This window comes from Helicoverpa zea, chromosome 3 (genome assembly GCF_022581195.2).
Source record: "Helicoverpa zea isolate HzStark_Cry1AcR chromosome 3, ilHelZeax1.1, whole genome shotgun sequence".
NCBI lineage: Eukaryota > Metazoa > Arthropoda > Insecta > Lepidoptera > Noctuidae > Helicoverpa > Helicoverpa zea.
The window spans coordinates 5522642-5541936 of NC_061454.1; the positions used below are offsets into that span (position 1 = coordinate 5522642).

At 36.9% G+C, this 19295-nt stretch overlaps 1 protein-coding gene across 7 annotated transcripts in view; it reads left to right on the forward strand.

The window, feature by feature from the left end:
- The window catches only part of LOC124645660 (protein ultraspiracle homolog), a 40205-nt gene that overhangs the window by 7123 nt on the left and 13787 nt on the right, over window positions 1-19295 (forward strand). For 3 of the 7 annotated variants that reach the window (XR_006986260.1, XM_047185494.1, XM_047185495.1), the window contains exons 2-3: window positions 9273-9477; window positions 18753-18984. Coding sequence is in view for 6 of the 7 variants with exons in the window: in XM_047185494.1 (XP_047041450.1) it covers window positions 9273-9477; window positions 18753-18984 (437 nt within the window). In the remaining variant the exon portion in view is untranslated. Of the gene's footprint in view, window positions 1-2232; window positions 2366-2654; window positions 2966-9272; window positions 9478-18752; window positions 18985-19295 lie in introns of those variants that run through there. The other 4 variants (XM_047185491.1, XM_047185493.1, XM_047185490.1 and 1 more) reach the window with 4 other exon arrangements.

Here is a 19295-nt window from a genome sequence, read left to right on the forward strand (position 1 = left end):
AATCGCCAAGGTCGCAGGCCCCCGCGGCGCGCTTCTTTGCGTTCCGTTTACCCATATCTCGCGGCGAATGCACGCGCCGCCCCCGCGCCTTGACTCACCGTACACCCGCACGTCGCACGTCTGCTACTCCATGGGACGTACCTACGCTAGGAAGAAATTTAGCTGTTCTTATTATATCTTCAAAAGTATCCTCTATGAAAAAAACTTATTTTTCATAAAAACAGATTGACGGTTAGGTAGAAGATAGTCATTAAATCCAAAAATGAAACTGAAAGTATGTTAAGGCAGAGAGTTTGATGAGGTGTTGCGCGTGCGTCGATATTATCACAACAGTGTCAGCTATTGTCAATGTTAATTGTGGCATTCAAGCGCGCGTCGAGTCAAGGTCGGTGCAAATCGATAGCACGGCCGGAGGGGGGATGAGGCAGGCGGACTTCCATCTCCACATACTCTACATGCACGTATGCACGCACGTCATGCGGACCAAAGAAAGTCTAGGAAAGTGGAAACATTCCTCGGTAACGCGACAAACTGTTCTACGCTCACTGAGCGCTGCGTAATTCTCACTTATCGAGCTCTAGCATCGTTTTTAATTTACTTTAGCGCAAAATGTTCAATAGCCGATTTAATTGAATTTACTTTCCTTGCACTTTTATAATATGATATTAATATCTCATTAACAGAATTGTCGTTGCAGTATATAATATTATTTCCTTTGTCAAGTTTATTACCGGTAGTGTTGGTGTCCGCTTAGTCATTGTCGGAGCGATTCCCTTTGTGCGGCCCATCAATCCCGACAATATCATAATGGCTCAATTCATTCATTTCGTGCCTGAAGGCGACGTTGTGGCGTTTTACTAAAGCCTTTGTCGCTTTGTCGATGGCGTATTTTCCTTCGTCTGGTTTCTGTATTGATTTGTTGCCTTGTTCAACACGCTCTAAGTATAAGCTTTCTTAGATTGATTTACGAAAGAATCCTCTCTTCTCACAAGAGGCTATCAATTACATAGAGTCGGGGTCGTCAAGGATACGGCTTGATTGACAGGTTCGGGTAATGTACTTCTATGATATAGGTGCTTCTCAACACCCTAAACCGACCGTAAATGGATATGGATGAATTTACGCCTGGCTGGATTGATTTCTTTTGAATTGAAAGTGAATTTTATCAACCGCCTACGCAGTATGCCGTAAATAAGATATTATTCGCGCTCTTTGAATTTTGCTTTTTGGTTTTCAAAGGATTTACTCTTATACCATTTTTTCTTTATATCAGCAATAAAATATTTTTATTAAAATCAACGAATGAAAGTGTTTATTTGTGAGTCTGTCTATATTGATCACGATTAATCGTTTATAGAACGTCGCAGTATGTGGTCCAGATGTAATCTAGTATATCGTTATCTTATTTATCTTCTGAGCCTGAGCCTAACCCTACGATGGCCGTTTTTAGCGCAGCAGTTCATAATTATAATATAGTGCGTATAGATAGTACCTATCTACAGACATAAGAATATCTTTATTTAATGTTTAATCTTTACCAACTGGTCGGGTCCGAGCTATAATTTTTTTGACTAGGTGTGCTAAATACTGCAAATCTATTCTTTAATCTATTCCTATAAGCAACTGAGTTCTTTAAAAGCATCTAAAAATATAATTTTGCAATATTAACTCGTCAAGGTGTGTTACACATTGTTTGGCTTAGGACCGGAAAACTTTTTGTCGTCAAACTATGACGAACGCCCTCAACACGTGCAGCGGACGTCCCTACTATACGCACAGGCCCAAGGCCGCATATGTCTTATGTACAAACAAACATTTGGTCATGTTTTGAATTATCATCTTTGATAGCCAACATTTTAAACTCAACCGTCGTCTGTTATCAATGGAAAGGCTTAAACTTTTGACAATATTGATCACTGTTCAAAGCTTTTCCAGGCATACCTTATCTGAGCAAAAGCTTCACAGGAGTCGTTTTTAGACGAATATTTGTTCAAATAAATAAGTACCATTTAATCGTGCTAGGTTATACTAAGTGACATAGCGAATTTTTATATGGTAGAGGCTATCGCAGGGAGTTCGGTCTATGAGTGACGTAAAACTTAATTACAGAAACGCGCCGCAGCCACGATCACGAAGGCCGACTGCTAACAACTACAATTATTTAGATGATTCCATTCTAACATATAACTATAACATTTTAGATTATCTAGTTCAATTCAAAGTTATTTTCAGCTTTAAAGGCAAAAAATGTGATTATAGCAACTCGTTTTCAACATAAAATCAGATTTATTCATGTATGATTGTATGCGGACCTTGAGCACGTCGGGTGAGACCTTCACGCCGGTAACCGCGCGGAAGTTGACGGGTACATTTTTTGTCAAATTCGAGCTTGTTGAATTTTAGTGCGCATTAGTCACTAGCTAAGCATCAGCGTCGAAGCTCGTGGCGCATTGTTGACGAGTTGCATTGCGATATCGTCGCGTCGGGTGCAATAACAGGCGCTATCACAATGTCACTACGACGTCTGCTTTGTCCCCGGTCGCGGCGCTGACGCTTTTTATCCGTATCTCCGGCATCGCCGCTCCGACACATTTGCACGTATTATTTAGAAGCCTAGCGTCATTACCATAATTCACGGGTTCGATTTTTCGCAGCGTAAATTGATCGTGACCATCGCATCGTGCGCTAGTGTGTCCGTCTAACTTGTGAATCGGTGCAGTTTGGTTTAGAACGTCGCCGAAGTGCAGTGGCTTGATAGTGATGTGAGGATGCTTGTGCGTGGCCATGTCCGTGGCGAAGAAAGACAAGCCGACAATGTCGGTGACAGCACTTATCAACTGGGCACGGCCCCTGCCGCCGGGCCAGCAGCAGCAGCCGATGACGCCTACGTCGCCCGGAAACATGCTTCAACCGATGGCAACGCCGTCTAACTTACCGACAGTCGACTGCTCACTCGATATTCAATGTAAATATAACATTATGTAATTGGCAACGGAAGATCAGCTTTTTTCCATAACTGATTGCAGCCCTTGCAGTGCATCTTTAGAACGGTTGTGTAATATTTTTATGTATTTTCTGGCGGCCTTAGATGTCTAATGCACACAAATAAAATATTACATTACACGATTGGTACTTGATAGGTACATAACCTACCTACCGAGAGGTTATAAGAAACGATAGTTTTTATCTATTGGACTCTACAAACAAGTTATCCATTACTACAAAGCAAGTCAAAAACAGACGATGTTCTTAAAGCGATTCGCAATACTTGTTGTCCATTTATTTATACTGATGACATTATAATTCATCATACAAAGGTTAAAAACGTTAGCGGATCTAAATTGCAATTACATCCATAGATTTTATAAGGTACGCAGATACAAACCTTATATAGTGCAAATAGTGCAGGCTAGAGTTTTTTTTTATATAGTACAGCAGTTTATTGAAATGTTTAAAATAGGCCTACCCAAATTACCCATTTCAAAATTGTGTCAAAATATTAAATGCTATTAAAGGAAACTTTCCTCGGTTTTCTTACCGGGCAATACCTGTTGAAAACTGCAGTTTTAAAACCGGCATTTCAAGTTTCAAGATTATCTAATTTTTACATGCACGATTTTCATGATTTCTTCTTGCAAAAGAATTCAGATGATTACAATAGTAAAAAAAATATTTAACTCGTGCCCTCATAACAGCTCACTATAAAAGAATATTTAAAGAATGTTAATTTGATTATGCATAATATTTTCCACAAGTAACACGTCGCGTTTCGCTGCTTTGTCCACGCGTGTGTGTTAATAATCTTTCTTTTCACTGATTTTCGTTAATTAACGAGATTAACATGAAATTATACGATAGATCTCGTTTCGCGAGAGTGAAAATTGTTATTACGCGCCACAATTATATCTCTTTGAAATAAAACTCAATTATAAAGCTGATACGAGTTGTCGTTCTCTTTTATTTACAATATGAACTAACTGTATAATAACAGTTTGTGAATTAGATTTCATGAAACTTGTTTATAGTTTGAAATAAGATTTTACACCGAGATAGGCACAGACGATTTCAGTTGTGGCCATGTCTGAGACGCAATCGTTTTTCCAAGAAAATGAGTATACGTGGCCGAATAAAAACATATGTACCGGCAAATGCAAGTTGGAAACACACACCAAGGTTTGTTGTACGACCCTGGTCATTTTAAGAGTTCTGCTTATCAGATACGGAGAATGGTGTCGTATTAAGAAAAACAGGGATGATTTCATAAAAGTCCTTTCAAATGAAATATTAAATGCAAACGCGACTTTCTGAAAACATAATATAGGTATTGTTTATTTCTGTACTTCGGAAAAACGTTTTGATTCAAAGAAACCCTTGTAGGTTTTCCTCAAAAGCTCTACTTTCAACAAGTCTAAAGGGCCGTGCTTGATCACTACTTAGAGGTTTTCAGCTCTAAAATGAGTGAAATAAGTAACAATGAAATGATAAGCAAAAATAGTCATTAAAATCATTTCATGGTCCCCAAAAGTAGATGTTTCAAATGATGGTCGATAGAAACACTTAAACAAATTGAAAGGTGTGAAATTAACAGTCGTCATTATGTAATTAGCAAATGACATGTAATGTGAAAAACAAATATTTTTCTAGCTCAATGTGAAATTCAAACGGTAATATCAGTGGCTGGGTTGTCCCAGGTCATTAACTGGAGTTTAATGAAATTGATCTTGTAGATTAACACCTAATTATTCATAGCTTAGATATTGGCACTGCAAGAAATTACTAGAAAGGTCGACCATTCTATTAAATACATTGACTCCTTCCATTTTCATATTCGTGTTTTCATAGGTTCTTAGCAGCCTATTCATGGGTGGAAATTGAAAATGTTTTGCTTGACACAGGTACACAATGTCTTCCGTCAACATAGCGTTATACATTTCAACTCTGAAACTTCATAAAACGCTTTGTTATGAACCTTGAATGTTTCTTTACATTGTAAAAGTTGCGTCTATTGTGATTTAAATGTCAAACGCCGTGTTTTGTACTGTTTGTTGTACATTGTCGCGGCGCTGATTAATATTGACATTATTTGTATTGCCCACATATTATTAATAGACGTAATTAAATGAAACAATGTAATTAATGACTGTAAATTATTAATCCTAATTAATTATGAAAACTGTTGTAAGTTGGATACAATGTTGGGTTCAATAAATAGCGTATTACACCACATTTACATTAGGCTAGCTCAAAGCTTAACGTACCAGGCTTAAACAGTACTATACTTCGGCCGTTCAGAGAATGCGTTCCTGACACCTATCAGTTAGTCACGACTAGTGATGGGCACAACATAACACTGAGTTCGTTACCGTTCCTTCAAAATGAACCGCCGCATTATTTTAAGATTATTTTCGTTTTAAATTGGCGGAATCATTTGTTTTATATTTTATAGTTCGGCCATTCAGAGAATGCGTTCCTGACACGTCGCGATTGAACTGACGACGTAATAACATTCATTGATTATTGATATAATAATGTTGTTTTAATGCTCCTCAATTGTTAAAACGGTAAACAACCAGCAAAAATATTTTTATCATAACTGCAACGCCATTGCAAAGTTACGTCGTCAGTTCAATCGCGACGTGTCAGGAACGCATTCTCTGAATGGCCGAACTATAGTTATTTAAGTGGAAACCAAAAAAAGGTAATATTCATATAATAAAATTGTTTTATTTATTCTTTGTTACAAGTACATTGAATTGAATGTGCGAACAGAATATTAATCAGACTCCGATTTGCTTGAGGAGGTGGTGTCTTCATCATCATCTTCGCCTACATGTATAATTATATTATTATCAATAACAGAATCAATCCTGATATCTCGGTCTAACAAAAGCCGGGTAATCAAATAAAAACAGATCGAAAACACTTGAAAAACGTGGTCTATGCGCACGAAACGACAACGGACGACTGTTTTAGCGTCACAAAATGGCGGCCCATAACGCCATTTGGGGTTACCATTTTTAATCTAAGTATAAAAATGCGGTTTGGTCATAGTTTTATTTTTATATTTCATAAACGTTATAATTAAGTCTTATAGTCCATTATTTTCCAATTCTTAAAAAGAAAATCAAAACGTATTATTTTATATTATAACTGTATAAGAACAGATTACGATACTTGCCTGTTATTTTTAGCACAGCACTACAAAATATAAACCGCTGACATAACCTTGTAATAGCGCAGTATAGATTTAGAAAAATATTGTTTACCAAGTTATTTGACACTCAGTTTGGCACAAAATTATAACATTCATTGATTATTGATATAATAATGTTGTTTTAATGCTCCTCAATTGTTAAAACGGTAAACAACCAGCAAAAATATTTTTATCGTAACTGCAACGCCATTGCAAAGTTACGTCGTCAGTTCAATCGCGACGTGTCAGGAACGCATTCTCTGAATGGCCGAACTATATTTCCATTTTTTCTTTGACAAACATATTCATATTTGATTTATTGGCAGTAAATACGTAGGACTTCTCTAACAAATGACAGTCATGTCTACCTGAACGGTTAGAAATTGGAATTATTTGCATCTCTTAAATATGTTATTTCAAGATTGTCAAGGATATTTTTTCCTGACATGGGTCGTATGTTATTATAATTTCTAATGTTAGATACGAATTTACATAAGTGGTTTGCTCTTGATTTTATTAAGTACAGAATCACCATTACGCTAATGCGCAAAACCCTGCGAACAAATGGCTGAAGTTAAATATACTTATATCAAGTACGCGGCAAAAAACTATTCGATTATTACTATTCGAATCAAGATTGTAAGTCACTGGGCCTCTGATACATTTACTGGAAAAACAAAGATTTATTTATAGATTACCGCATGTTTACTAACTAGTTAGTCAAGAATCGAAGATTATAAAAAAAGGACTGGGCCCAGAATGCCCAGCCTTCGCGAATAGGAATTTAAGTGATCGGAAATGACGTATTGGGTGATCTCTTTTTCTGGTGGTGACGTAAGCACTAAAGTTCTTGGACATACGGTACGTATCTACAAGATAAACGGATGTGTTACCAGTGAACCGACCGGTGCAACCGGCACTCATAAAGATATCATTTGTTTTTAACAATCTGCATTCAAGTGCATAATGTAAACTTATAAACTCTGAAATATAAAGATGTTTATAACGAATATAGATTTATTCAGTATTTACAGTAAATTGTTTTATGACTTCAAATTGGTTATATTCCTATCCCTATTGTTTTATGTTAGGTTGTAATAACTTTTTCAATTACTGGTCAAGCATTAAAAGTCCCATAAAGTAGACCGTTGTTCTTTATTTATCTTAAACGATAATTTATTTTCTTTGCTATTTGTATTATGTGGATAGATAAGACAGATACCGATGCAATACATCAATATATGTAATTGCGCTTACGCATACATGTCCTCCTAATGATGTCACATTTTTAAATTTAGAACATGATAGATGAGGAGCATACTAATTGTTATTAAAAAAATATGATCACAGTTGAATGTGGTTTTTAACCCACATAAAGTTTCATAACATTAATTGAGTTTGTAAGCAAATTGATATTTTAAAGTTATATTTTATAAAATTTCCTAACTTAATGAAGCAATTTGTACACATTGCGCTTTAGTTAAGACTCGAAAGGGAGCAAAAATAATGATATTCGAAATTATTTCTTTAGTTATAACTTTGCATAATTTTTGTTTCCCCACACGCAATAATATCATTGAATTGAAAAAAAAAAAAAAAAAAAAAAAAAAAAAAAAAAAAAAAACAATGTGTATAAGAATAACCAGAAAATCGCTTGCCTCTTGAAGCAGTAGACTTTAGCAATATTTCACCTATTGAAAAAATGACGATTTCCAAAGGACATTTTTATTTACTCTTTTAGGAATCATATTTGCAAGTATAAAAACTTAATTCAATAAAATAAAATAACAAAAATTGAAACACTGTAAACTAAGCCAGGTAGTGCAGTGCTTTTCTTGACATAGGAAATAGCTTTGTACAACATCAAACAAATATAAAGATTTCCGATAAATAGGTACAAAGTAAGTAACCCGAAAATAAAGACGTCTTTCGTGATATTGATGTCGATGATTTTAGGACAATCCTAACTCATTTTCAAAGGTATTCAAGTAATGCATATTGAAATATTAAAGGGTCAGGATATCGGATATGGCGTTATGGCATTTGTCTTCTATCCTTTATACCTGGCCAAACGTGAATACGAAATTCACGTTCGGAACACCCTTGCACACGAGAATTGCGTCACGTAGACTTTTAGGGTGCGTCCACATCTGGCGAATGCGCCGCGAATGCGCAGCACGCGAGCCGATCGCGAGCTGTCCGCGAGCTGCGCGCGTGCAGTCACTGCAATAGTTCGGTGCGCCTCTTTAGCGCAACTCACGCAAGGCTCGTATAGAGCGCGCGAGCGGCGCGCGAGCGGCGCGCGATCTGCGCGCAATCAGTTCTCGCCCTTACAGTTCCGTATATTGGCTCAGTACTATCGAAGATGGCAGACGTCGCGCGCCGCCTGCGCGCCGCTCGCGTGCGGCGCTTAGGTCGCGCGCGAGCTGCGCGCGGGCGGCGCAGAAGCGGCGCACGAACAAAAATGCACGCGCGCAGCTCGCGAACAGCTCGCGATCGGCTCGCGTGCTGCGCATTCGCGGCGCATTCGACAGATGTGGACGCACCCTTAAACGATAGAACTTCCCAGGGAACATCTGAGCATTTTCAATCATCGCCCGCCAGTATTATTCTATTCAAATAAATATGCTTGGCCAATAGAATTCGGAAAATTCGATTTTTAAATTCAAACCGCGCTTTTTAAATATTTTTCTACTGCGCAGTAGAAGGAGGGTGGTAGCTGTGTGTATGTTTATTTTCTTTTTTGTCTGCTGCAGAAGCCCTCGGACTAATGAACCGGTTTTGTTGGTTTTTGGAACAACTGCCATACATACTTTTTTGTTATTCTGAGACAACATTATGTATTTGGTAATGCGTCTAAGTTTCACAATTGCCAATACCTAGACTACAATTAATAAGATATTTAAGAGATAAAAAAGTTGAGCCTGAATAGAAAATAATATTCTTTAGATTGTACAAATAATAAAGGATCTATCAAAATTAACGCTGAGTAGCACTCAGAAGGAAAATCCATGACGTCAGTAATTACACTTTTCATTATCTGAAACTGTTCAAATGTTGATTAGAGTTGTTATTGCAGGGCTAAACTTGGAGGGAGGTTTTATGTCGCCGATGTCACCACCGGAGATGAAGCCAGACACGGCGATGCTAGACGGCCTGCGAGACGATTCCACCCCACCCCCAGCTTTCAAGAACTACCCCCCGAACCATCCCCTAAGTGGTTCTAAGCACCTCTGTTCTATATGTGGAGACAGAGCGTCGGGAAAACACTATGGAGTATACAGGTAAATACATTTTATAATACATATTTGCATCGTGAAATTAATATCCAGGGATGGTGGAAATTAAACACCTACCACCCCATACGTGATGTTATTATCGATATAAATTAAGTTAGTGGGAAGGTGTGAGCTTTGATCTTGATATGTTAACTTTACTCACTTCCCTCAGGCCAGATGTTCGATGAATACGAGAGTTTCGATGTGAAGTTTTTGCTCCTAATTTTTTCACCATACCCATATGCAATAGTCGGCCGAGTTGAAAATTTTGTAGGGGCTGCATAAAAATCTTAAATGTTCAGAGCATTTCGACAGATAGCTAAATGCATAATATAAATTCTTGTATGCACGCATCAATTGTTTTGGATACGTGAGTGCAAAAATACATCATTTAAGTCAGCTGTTTTGTTTCTCTGACGGACACGGTAGCGTGGTGAGACACAATAATAGACGAAAAACGTGTGTAAATATAAAATAGCCCTGAATGCTTGGCAAAATACACGTTCACCTTTCATTATAGTTTTTAAAGGCGGCCAAGATTCCTAATTAAGAGATTTAAAATCCCTTGAAGTGGCATCCTCTTGGGAAAAGAAAATGGTGGATCGTTACACATTGCTTTTTCTTTTCATCTGTCTGAGCAGGTATTAGATCACTCTTGGGAAACCTAGAGTCTCGACTAAAATTAAAATGTCAATCAATTCGTCGCGCATTCAGTTACGGTCTATGATGGGCTATGGATCTTTATTATTTTTAATTAAAAATGCAAAAATGGTTAGCGATTGTAAATTTTATTACAATTGAAGAACCTGTTTTCTCATCACGTGTTCTTAAATGGCATGTGAGGAATACGAGACATAGGTATACGTGTATAGTTATACCTTACTTTATACCTACTAACGATTAATCTTTATGAAACGTGATGTCGTTTTGACAGAATATTTTTATGAACATTATATTAAATTTAAATGGCGTGTGCACTGAAATCAACAAACCACGCCCCTAAATAAATCATCAAAGTTTTCTCAATAAATTGAAATGAAGATAATTTTCCAAATTTATTGTATTTGAAGTTGTAAAATGCGAATCAATATAAAGAATTAAATTGCAAATAAAAAGAACCTACCTACCTTACCTACACTTCAATTGAACAAGTGAAATAAAAAGACGCACTGTGGTCGTAATAAAAATTAACTTAATTGAAGTAATCGCAAATAAATGGCATAGATAACACTTACGGATTATTGGCTGGTAAGCAGTATAATCGTCGTACTGTTTAGCTGTTATGTCGATAATTTGATGTATATTATAAGTAGGTGGAGATGCCGCCGTCTAGACAGACTCGCTGGTGTTGCGTCTGTGTAGAAAAGAACTCTATACGTGTGTACCCGTACCGTGAATACAACATTTATTGGTTGCGTGTAAAATGAATATTATGTTATGGCATGCGCAAAATTAAAGATTTTACACCTTCTTATTATTTCTTAACATTTTAATTGAACTTTGCGGGCGTGGGATGATTCGTTTATTCGACTAGGTATTGAAACTAAAGTTTACAAGCTGCTTATAAAAAAATCGCTTAGCGATACATTATTGAAGCGATTTACAATTCTATCGATTGGCAGCCGCTCGTAATGCCATTCAGAAGACATTTTTTTCATCTTGATATTTTTTATGTTGATTTGAAAATCACGTATTGTAACTTGGCAGGCAGGTAGTCTTTCATGGATTTTACATCAAATGCTTAAGACAGCACATAAATGAGTCGCATCCTTTATGGTATTGCACTATACCTACTTACTGCGCAATAAGCCTACAATACTTAACAGTTTTCTATATCTGTAACGATTATTCACATAGTGAATGTCATCGCATTATACGGTGTGTGGCGTGCACTTGGAGAGGCCTATGTCCAGCAGTGGACTGTGATAGGCTGATGATGATGATGATGATACGGTGTGTTCTACTTCTCGTCAACAGTGTAATAGCATAATGAAATAAGATCAAACTTGAAAGCTGTGATGATTTTAAACTGAACTTCATTAATTTATTCTACAAAAGAGAGCATTTCTATAAATATGGACTAAGGTAGATGATAATATCAGGCAGTTCTTAGTATGATTGATACCGCGATGTGCGTAGATTTGAGGGTAAGGGATCGCATAACAGTTATGTATGTGGGTAAACATCGCCTGCTCGAAAACAATTTCTAAGTCGGGCTTCGACACCCCGACGCCAACGAAAGGCTTATCAACGAATTAATCTCAAGAAATTCCTGATATCGAAAATTCTCGCATTTGTTTATATTCGTTTTAAGTATAAATAATTATACGGCAATGATGGTGTATATTTGTACCTTGGCACGTGTGGCAAGGCATATACATAGACAGAACGCGTGTATCGCTATTTTTGTACCACAGCTTTTTTGTGAAATACGTGAATAGGGTTCTACGTAGTAATGTAGGTAACTGAAGCTGATTCATGTGTTTTGCTAGGAATCTGTGCTTGATAGCAGTCCCGCATCAAATAGGGACCATCCCTTATTTAGTTCAAAGAGATTTAAGCCACTGCTTTACATAGATCGAGCATAGACAGAATTTCCAATGAAAAAAATCCTGGTTCGAATTATTTTTGAAATAATAAAGATTATCTTCGAAAGAAATTAAAGAAATGGTTTATTGTTTAAATTATAAAGCAAATTCAATTAAATTACAGGCTTGGCTTTGATACAATTAAAAATATGTTTTTCAATTAATGAAACAGATTTTATCTTTTTTATAAAAATTGTTTTAAAGTATAAAGAAAATAGCTTTTTCAGGTAAGTTAATTAACAGTAACGATTCTGAATTTTCTTCGAAGCCTTCGAGCGCAGCTAATCATTATGAAAAATATACGTTTATGTGCTTTCTTTCATAGATATTTTTCCTTCGTGTTAGAACTGTAGGATTCCCTAATTTTCATAAGTCATTAATGCATCTGCTATTTTGAGTTTTCACGGAATAAAAAGTTTTTCTCTTACGCTTCTTAACGGTTAGTCGGGTGTCGAGTCGGTTTAAGCAACAAATGCCGTTTGCGGCTTAAACCTACTTACCTATCAGTAATTTTACACGAGAAAAGTTTAAATTTTGGACGTGTTGAACCAAAAGTATAGAATTTGTCATCGTTATTCAGATAGTCTTTTAAAAAATTCTTGGATTTCATTAAACCTTTTCTCCGAGGTTTTAATATATTTTTGGTATAATCACTAAAATAACACTTTTATGAACTTGATGCTTTTTATAATAAGTAGTACCCATGCTCTTATTTCGTACACACTCAAGCTCTTATAAATAGCGTAAAGAGTGAATGCTTCTATTAAGTACAAATGTGTTGCATTGTTATAAGTAAAACAACAAATGGTTTTTAATTCCTTGCCTGATGTTATATAAACAACAATTTACATAGGTACATGCTTCAATAAATTAACACAAATGAATGCACTCCGTACGTATTCAATTTGCATTAGAAACATAATAAATTATGTACTCCAAGGCAAAAGGAAGCCTTAGTATGTCCGATCGAGTTAATTCTTACACGATAATGCTAGTTATTTCTAAGCTGTCTAGCGTAGTTGTGTTCTTTCAACTGAAAACGTTTTGTTTTCAGTCGGTTGCGCAGTATCGACCGACGCTATGTAAATTATGTTAACGTAAAACGCAATGAAATGCGAAACTAGTCTCATTTTGGTGGTTTTTCATTTTTTTATTTTTAAATAATAGAGGATATTTATGTTACTTTGGACTTTTGAAGATACGTTATCATTTCATCTAGGTATATTGACTTTATCTTCTGCCATAAACAAGATGTTACAAAAGTGCCTCTGAAAAGCGCAGTCGATGAAGGTACTGAAGATCATGTTTACACCACATACACATCACACTGAAGTTCGAAAAAGTATGCATTTGTCCAAGTGCATTGTTACTTGCTACAAGCCAGACAATTAGTCAATGTAATTTACTTGTTTTATTTTCGTATCTATTGTTAACAACAGCGATAAAAACAATTATCGATTCGTAGTCCACTTTTAATACCTACACGATCGTAAATTGAATTGAATAACCTTCAAAACTTTCAAGTTCGATGTAATCGCGCGCCATTTTGTTGAGTAGGTAGCTACTGCTAATACAAGCTGTTGATTTGCATCCGTGCCATAGTCAAGGACGTAAATATGCTAATGATTCTCGACCCAAATCAACGAAAAAATGGGTAGGTAATTTTTTCATGTTTTTTTCTTATTTACGTATATCCGTCAGTGTAACCCAGCCGTACTTTAATTCGGCGCGTGTGTTACTAGCCTTACTACCGCGCTGCGCACTCACACAAACGCAAACGATACATGCACAAAGCATACGCAACGATCGTTCAATAAAAATCGTAGATCATCCAGCCTACCCAAATTCACCCAATCACAGTGCGAGTACTCCCACACACTCGCCTCGCCGCTCCCCGCGTGCCCTTGAAGCCGGAACAAACAAGCGCCGACGGCAAGCAGTGTGTTTGATGTCGCCGCCGCTGCTGCGTACGTGCGCTTTGAATTCCGCGACGTGTAGGTACAAAGTGCGAGATGACGGAAAACTACACGAACACGAGTTGGTGGCGATGGTCCGCCTGTATGCCATCAGTGACAACAGTGTACTAACAGCCATCCATCCTCCGAGCCTTTTCCCAATCATGTTGGGGTCGGCTTCCAGTCTAACCGGATTCAGCTGAGTACCAGTGCTTTACAAGAAGCGACTGCCTATCTGACCTCCTCAACCCAGTTACCCGGGCAACCCGATACCCCTTGGTTAGACTGGTGTCAGACTTACTGGCTTCTGACTACCCGTTACGACTGCCAAGGATGTGCAATGACAGCCGTACATACCTATGTTCCGGGAAATGTTTACCGACCGGGAACCCTCATCACGGAGGGTCATGCTGGTCATGTGACAGACTTATGTGCTAGGACCGTTAACTTAGTGCTTTCGACACATTAAAAACGAATGTGATAGTGTTATGTTAGCTGAAGGACAACCACCTACTTCGTCGTGCTCGATTGTGCCAAGAGTGTGAAGGTGACAGCTTTGAACAGTACCTCCGGGTAACTAAACTAGGTAATTTATTTATTTGTACATTTTGTAAATACGTAGTCAGCTTAATCAATTTTATTAGTGTAAATAAGTTGATTTCTTAACCACGCCAATAATACCTACGAGCCGAAAGAATCACCTCGTGCCTACACTTAACTAACACATCTTTCAGTAATTTAATCGAAAAGTAAAAACAAAATTACTACGAAATCTTTACGCTGAATGTTAAAGCAAACCGAAAATGTTATCAATCAGCTGTTAACAGGTCAGTGAACTTTCCTTTAGCGCACTAGTATTACGTCATTAATAAGATTTCCGTGTTCCAAGGTCCTAAGACCGTTAAGAAGGAAGCAAAATTTCTAATTATTAACCAATTTAATTCAAAAATAAAAACTAAATCACTGCGAAAACTTTATGCTGAAAGATAAAGCAAAACGAACATTTTATCAATCAGCTGTTAACATGTTAGTGAACTTTCTTTCGCGCACTAGTATTGCTTATTACTGTAGTTAATAAGATATCTGTGTTAAATTTATGCTCAAAAATTAGTAAGTAAAGTAAATCGAAGTTAATGACAATAATGAAGGTGATTTTCGAAACTTTAGGTAAAATGATTGCTATCGCGTATCACTCGGTCTCGCTCGCTCGCGCGCTCGCGCTGTCATGTCGTAGATAAGACACTCACACATCGACACTCACGCACACACGTAGACATTAGTTTTCTCTGTCTACGCACACATAGCTGCCATCACGCACACACTGTGGCCGCGGGGCAATTCTGTTATGATTTGTGTTTAACCGTGGGCTAAATTCTGAAATACCATGAAATTACAACATCAAAAAAAGCAGCGCATATTAGCTTTTTCCCACCTACCGTAATTCAAATCGATTATTTACGTATTTAATTTTAACCTCCTTGACTATGGCACGGATGCAGATCAACAGCTTGTATAATGTGCCTTTATAACATGGAACACCTACTAACAGTCTGTAATATATTCCTAATTATGCAGCATTAATTAGTCCATAAAACTAAATTATAGCATAATAATATTGACATTTTAATCGTCAATATATCACAGGGGTCTCATCGTTTTAAAACAATAACCTAAACTATAAATGGGTTCTTTGCAAATTCTAAAGAGTAGTACACCTACCTGCCTAATTTATTGGCGTGCGTGCTCGCACACGAGTTGATTTAGAGCTCTAACATACAAGATTTAAAGCTATGTTTGTAAACTTTGAAGAAACCGGACAATGGCCCGGCGACCACGCCCGCAGCCACGGTCTCTTATGCTGCCATTAATACATAGCATCTACCTAGCCAACACATAAACACTTGGTTTACAAATTCTCTTCACAACATTGTGGCTGACTCATAAATATAGAGTGACGAACGCGCGAAAAATTTCACGTAACGGTTGAATTTCACATAAGCCTCAGAAAATTAATAATTCGAGAAACGGTTTATTTTTTATTTGTATTCGAAAAATCAATATCTCACATTGTGTGGTAAAGAGAAAGTGGAATTCGTCACGACTGGACGATGTTGCGAAACACATGTCGAAGGCTCAAAACGCAATCATGTCATTAAGTTGGTCGACCCGAGAGAATTACATGCGTCACCGTCACCGCTTGTTCCTTTTGACCTGACTCCTATTGATTTTACTTGTGCTTTTTATTTCATTGCACAACTCAACGAGTAATGCGCAGTTCTGCATAGAAAACATGAGTAATACGTACCATTTATGTTATGTATGTCTCTGTATGTATGTCTGCATAAAGATTTGAAGTAAGATTAGAAGTTGCGCTAACCGCATTGTGGAATTTATTTTGCTGTTCACCTTAAATGTTTTGGAAGATCTAGATCGAGGAAAATTCTGTCCCCAAATATTTACGTCGCTTAAAATCACGTATGCGGATACAGAACCTTTCGTATGATAACTAGTGATGTCATTCATATTGAAATCGTATTTATCAAAAGTTTTCCCTTTCGAAGGTGATGTAAGAGATTGGTTTATGTTTTTTCTACTGGATTTGCTTTGTTGTTAATATCTGTCAAATTGTTGTCTTATTGACTTGAAACCTCATATTTGTGAAGGGGTTTGAAGTCTTTTTTATCAAATATATGAAGAAGCTATTCCAAGTGCCAAATTACCTCTGAATCCCTTGCTCTGAAGTCTACAATCTGACTGGATCAAGTTTTTATTTGCTTCTTTAGATGACTTTTACGACGCACTGAGCTGATACATCCTGACTTTAATTTAATTACACATCAGGCTATAAATAACATTGTCCACAAAACCGTATCAGTGATGTATCCGTTCATTTTGGAGTTATCCTTTTCACACCCTTGCTAACAAAAGGGGCCAAACAACAAATATCAAATATCCTTTTCAATACGCTCTCTAATTTAGTCAATAGACAAGACAGTTCAACACCCAAGGATATTGAAATAATGTGGGATAATATGATCGAGAGCCCGCCGATGTCATCCTTTATTCCCGAAGGATCTTCGGATTATAACAGCGCAGAAAATGTACCTACTTCTCTAACACAAGTGTTATGATGTAATCTAATTCATTCTAATATTAATGGGGATGATAAAGTTCATTTATTTATGTTATGCGAGTAACACCAATTGAATGAAGTGAATTTGAAATAGACCACAATGTGCTAAATTGATTCGTGATGCATGCTCCGCGTCGCTGTGATAAAGTTGCGAATATACTGGGAGCATTCGTATTTGCAAGAAAAACATTGCAAGTTTAGTACGATTCATAGAGTCTTATTTCAATGCTAGTTTCGTACAAGAAGCTGCTAATGAATAAATAAGTACGAAAAGTTTGTTTATCGGCTGGCTTTCGTAGAATCTTTTTATCTGAGCCGAGCTCATTTTTGTAAATATATCAGTCAGTGACTAACCTAACCTAACATGTTTAACTGTGTGAACTACGTCATACAATTTAGGATTCTACCAACATTAACAGACAGTTGAACAACGGTCATCAAATACTTCTTACGATATCTTATACTTATAAAATAAGGATAACCTTACCCCGGATTTAATATTGGCAGCTATTCATAGCGTTTCCAAACTCATTATTAATTCAAAAGCTCATATTCCTAGCTTTATACGGCTCAATCTATTTATAATGGTATACGAAGAATATTTTATCGATTATTTTGTGCGAGTAAATATAATATAGTCTATATTATACTGATCCTAGTGTGTATCCACATTGCCTATTAGTTGTGTTCTGTTTATTAGTGGTATCTCTGCAAATGGTATGGTAATGAGTAGGTATGTAGATTCTTAGTTGACAGCTCAAGAGTTGACTTGCTTGACACTCTTGATTATTTTATTGATTGCATTTGCTAAGCAGGTGATGCACCATCATTATATGAACAATCTTCTACAAGTAAATATGATATGTGTTAAACAAAGCTCTTAGGAATTAATATTTGGTAGGGTGTTTTCGAGGCTACATCTGGTTAGACTGGAAGCCAACCCCAACATAGTTAGGAAAAAGGCTTGGAGAATGGAGGGTGTTACCGAGGATTATTTTCAGCTCTTACCATGTCTGGTCTTTCCAGCTACAGGTTTTTATAAAGGAGACATTAATACATTCTATCATAACAAATCAACCAGTCACAAGAATTATCTGCACTTGCAGATGTGAATACTATTGTTTTTCCAACTACCTACCTATATGGTAATTTCGCGATCTTTTATATGTATACTTATGAATGCTCATTCAAATGTTGCTCGATTCGAATAAAACTATGTACAGGTAACGTTGAGAAATCGATTTCTTTCAACGTCAGTTGTTTTATTATTAATACTGGTTTGTGCGGGCTATTAAGGGTCATTAATAGCAAGTCTGGGTTTTTACTGTAATCCCTTAAATCTCTTTGCCCACTATAGTAGCTTTAGGTATAGTTATCGGCACGGATAATGAGCTCTCGGCGGAAGAATGGGGATTGCTTTGCGCACTGTACACTTATGGCAATAAATCGCTTCTGTGCAGGTGAAGGTCAGGGCTCAATATCCTTGCCGATGATTATACTTATTTTCTATGTTTAACCGAAAAGCGAGTCCAAGCTCCAAATGGTGAAAATTGCACCTTAACATGTTATTTATCATAGTAAAACATTAGAATATCTTTGTTCCAGTTGTGAAGGTTGCAAAGGTTTTTTCAAACGGACGGTAAGAAAAGACTTAACATACGCGTGCCGTGAAGAAAGGAACTGCATCATAGACAAACGTCAGAGGAACAGATGCCAGTACTGCAGGTATCAGAAATGTCTTGCGTGCGGGATGAAGAGGGAGGCGGTTCAAGAGGAGAGGCAGAGAGGCGCCAGAGGTACGGAGGATGCACATCCGAGCAGCTCAGTGCAGGTACAGGTACTAATCGTGTGATGTGGTGTCACTTTTGTATCTTTATAGTTAAGGTTAGTTGTAAGATACCCAGTAGATCAAAAGTTGGTTAAGAATTTTTATCTTTTGCGGATAGAACAATTATGTAGTTTTTATTTCGTTATTCTTTGTACCTCACCTCATATGTCCTTATATGTGATGAGCAATGTCACACAAATGAAGGATATAAAATAATGCGCAATATTCTCTAATATACGTGAAATAATACGCAATATAACTACTAAAATATGCAATATAAGTACTAAAAATACTTAATTACTGAACACGATGTTTACAAG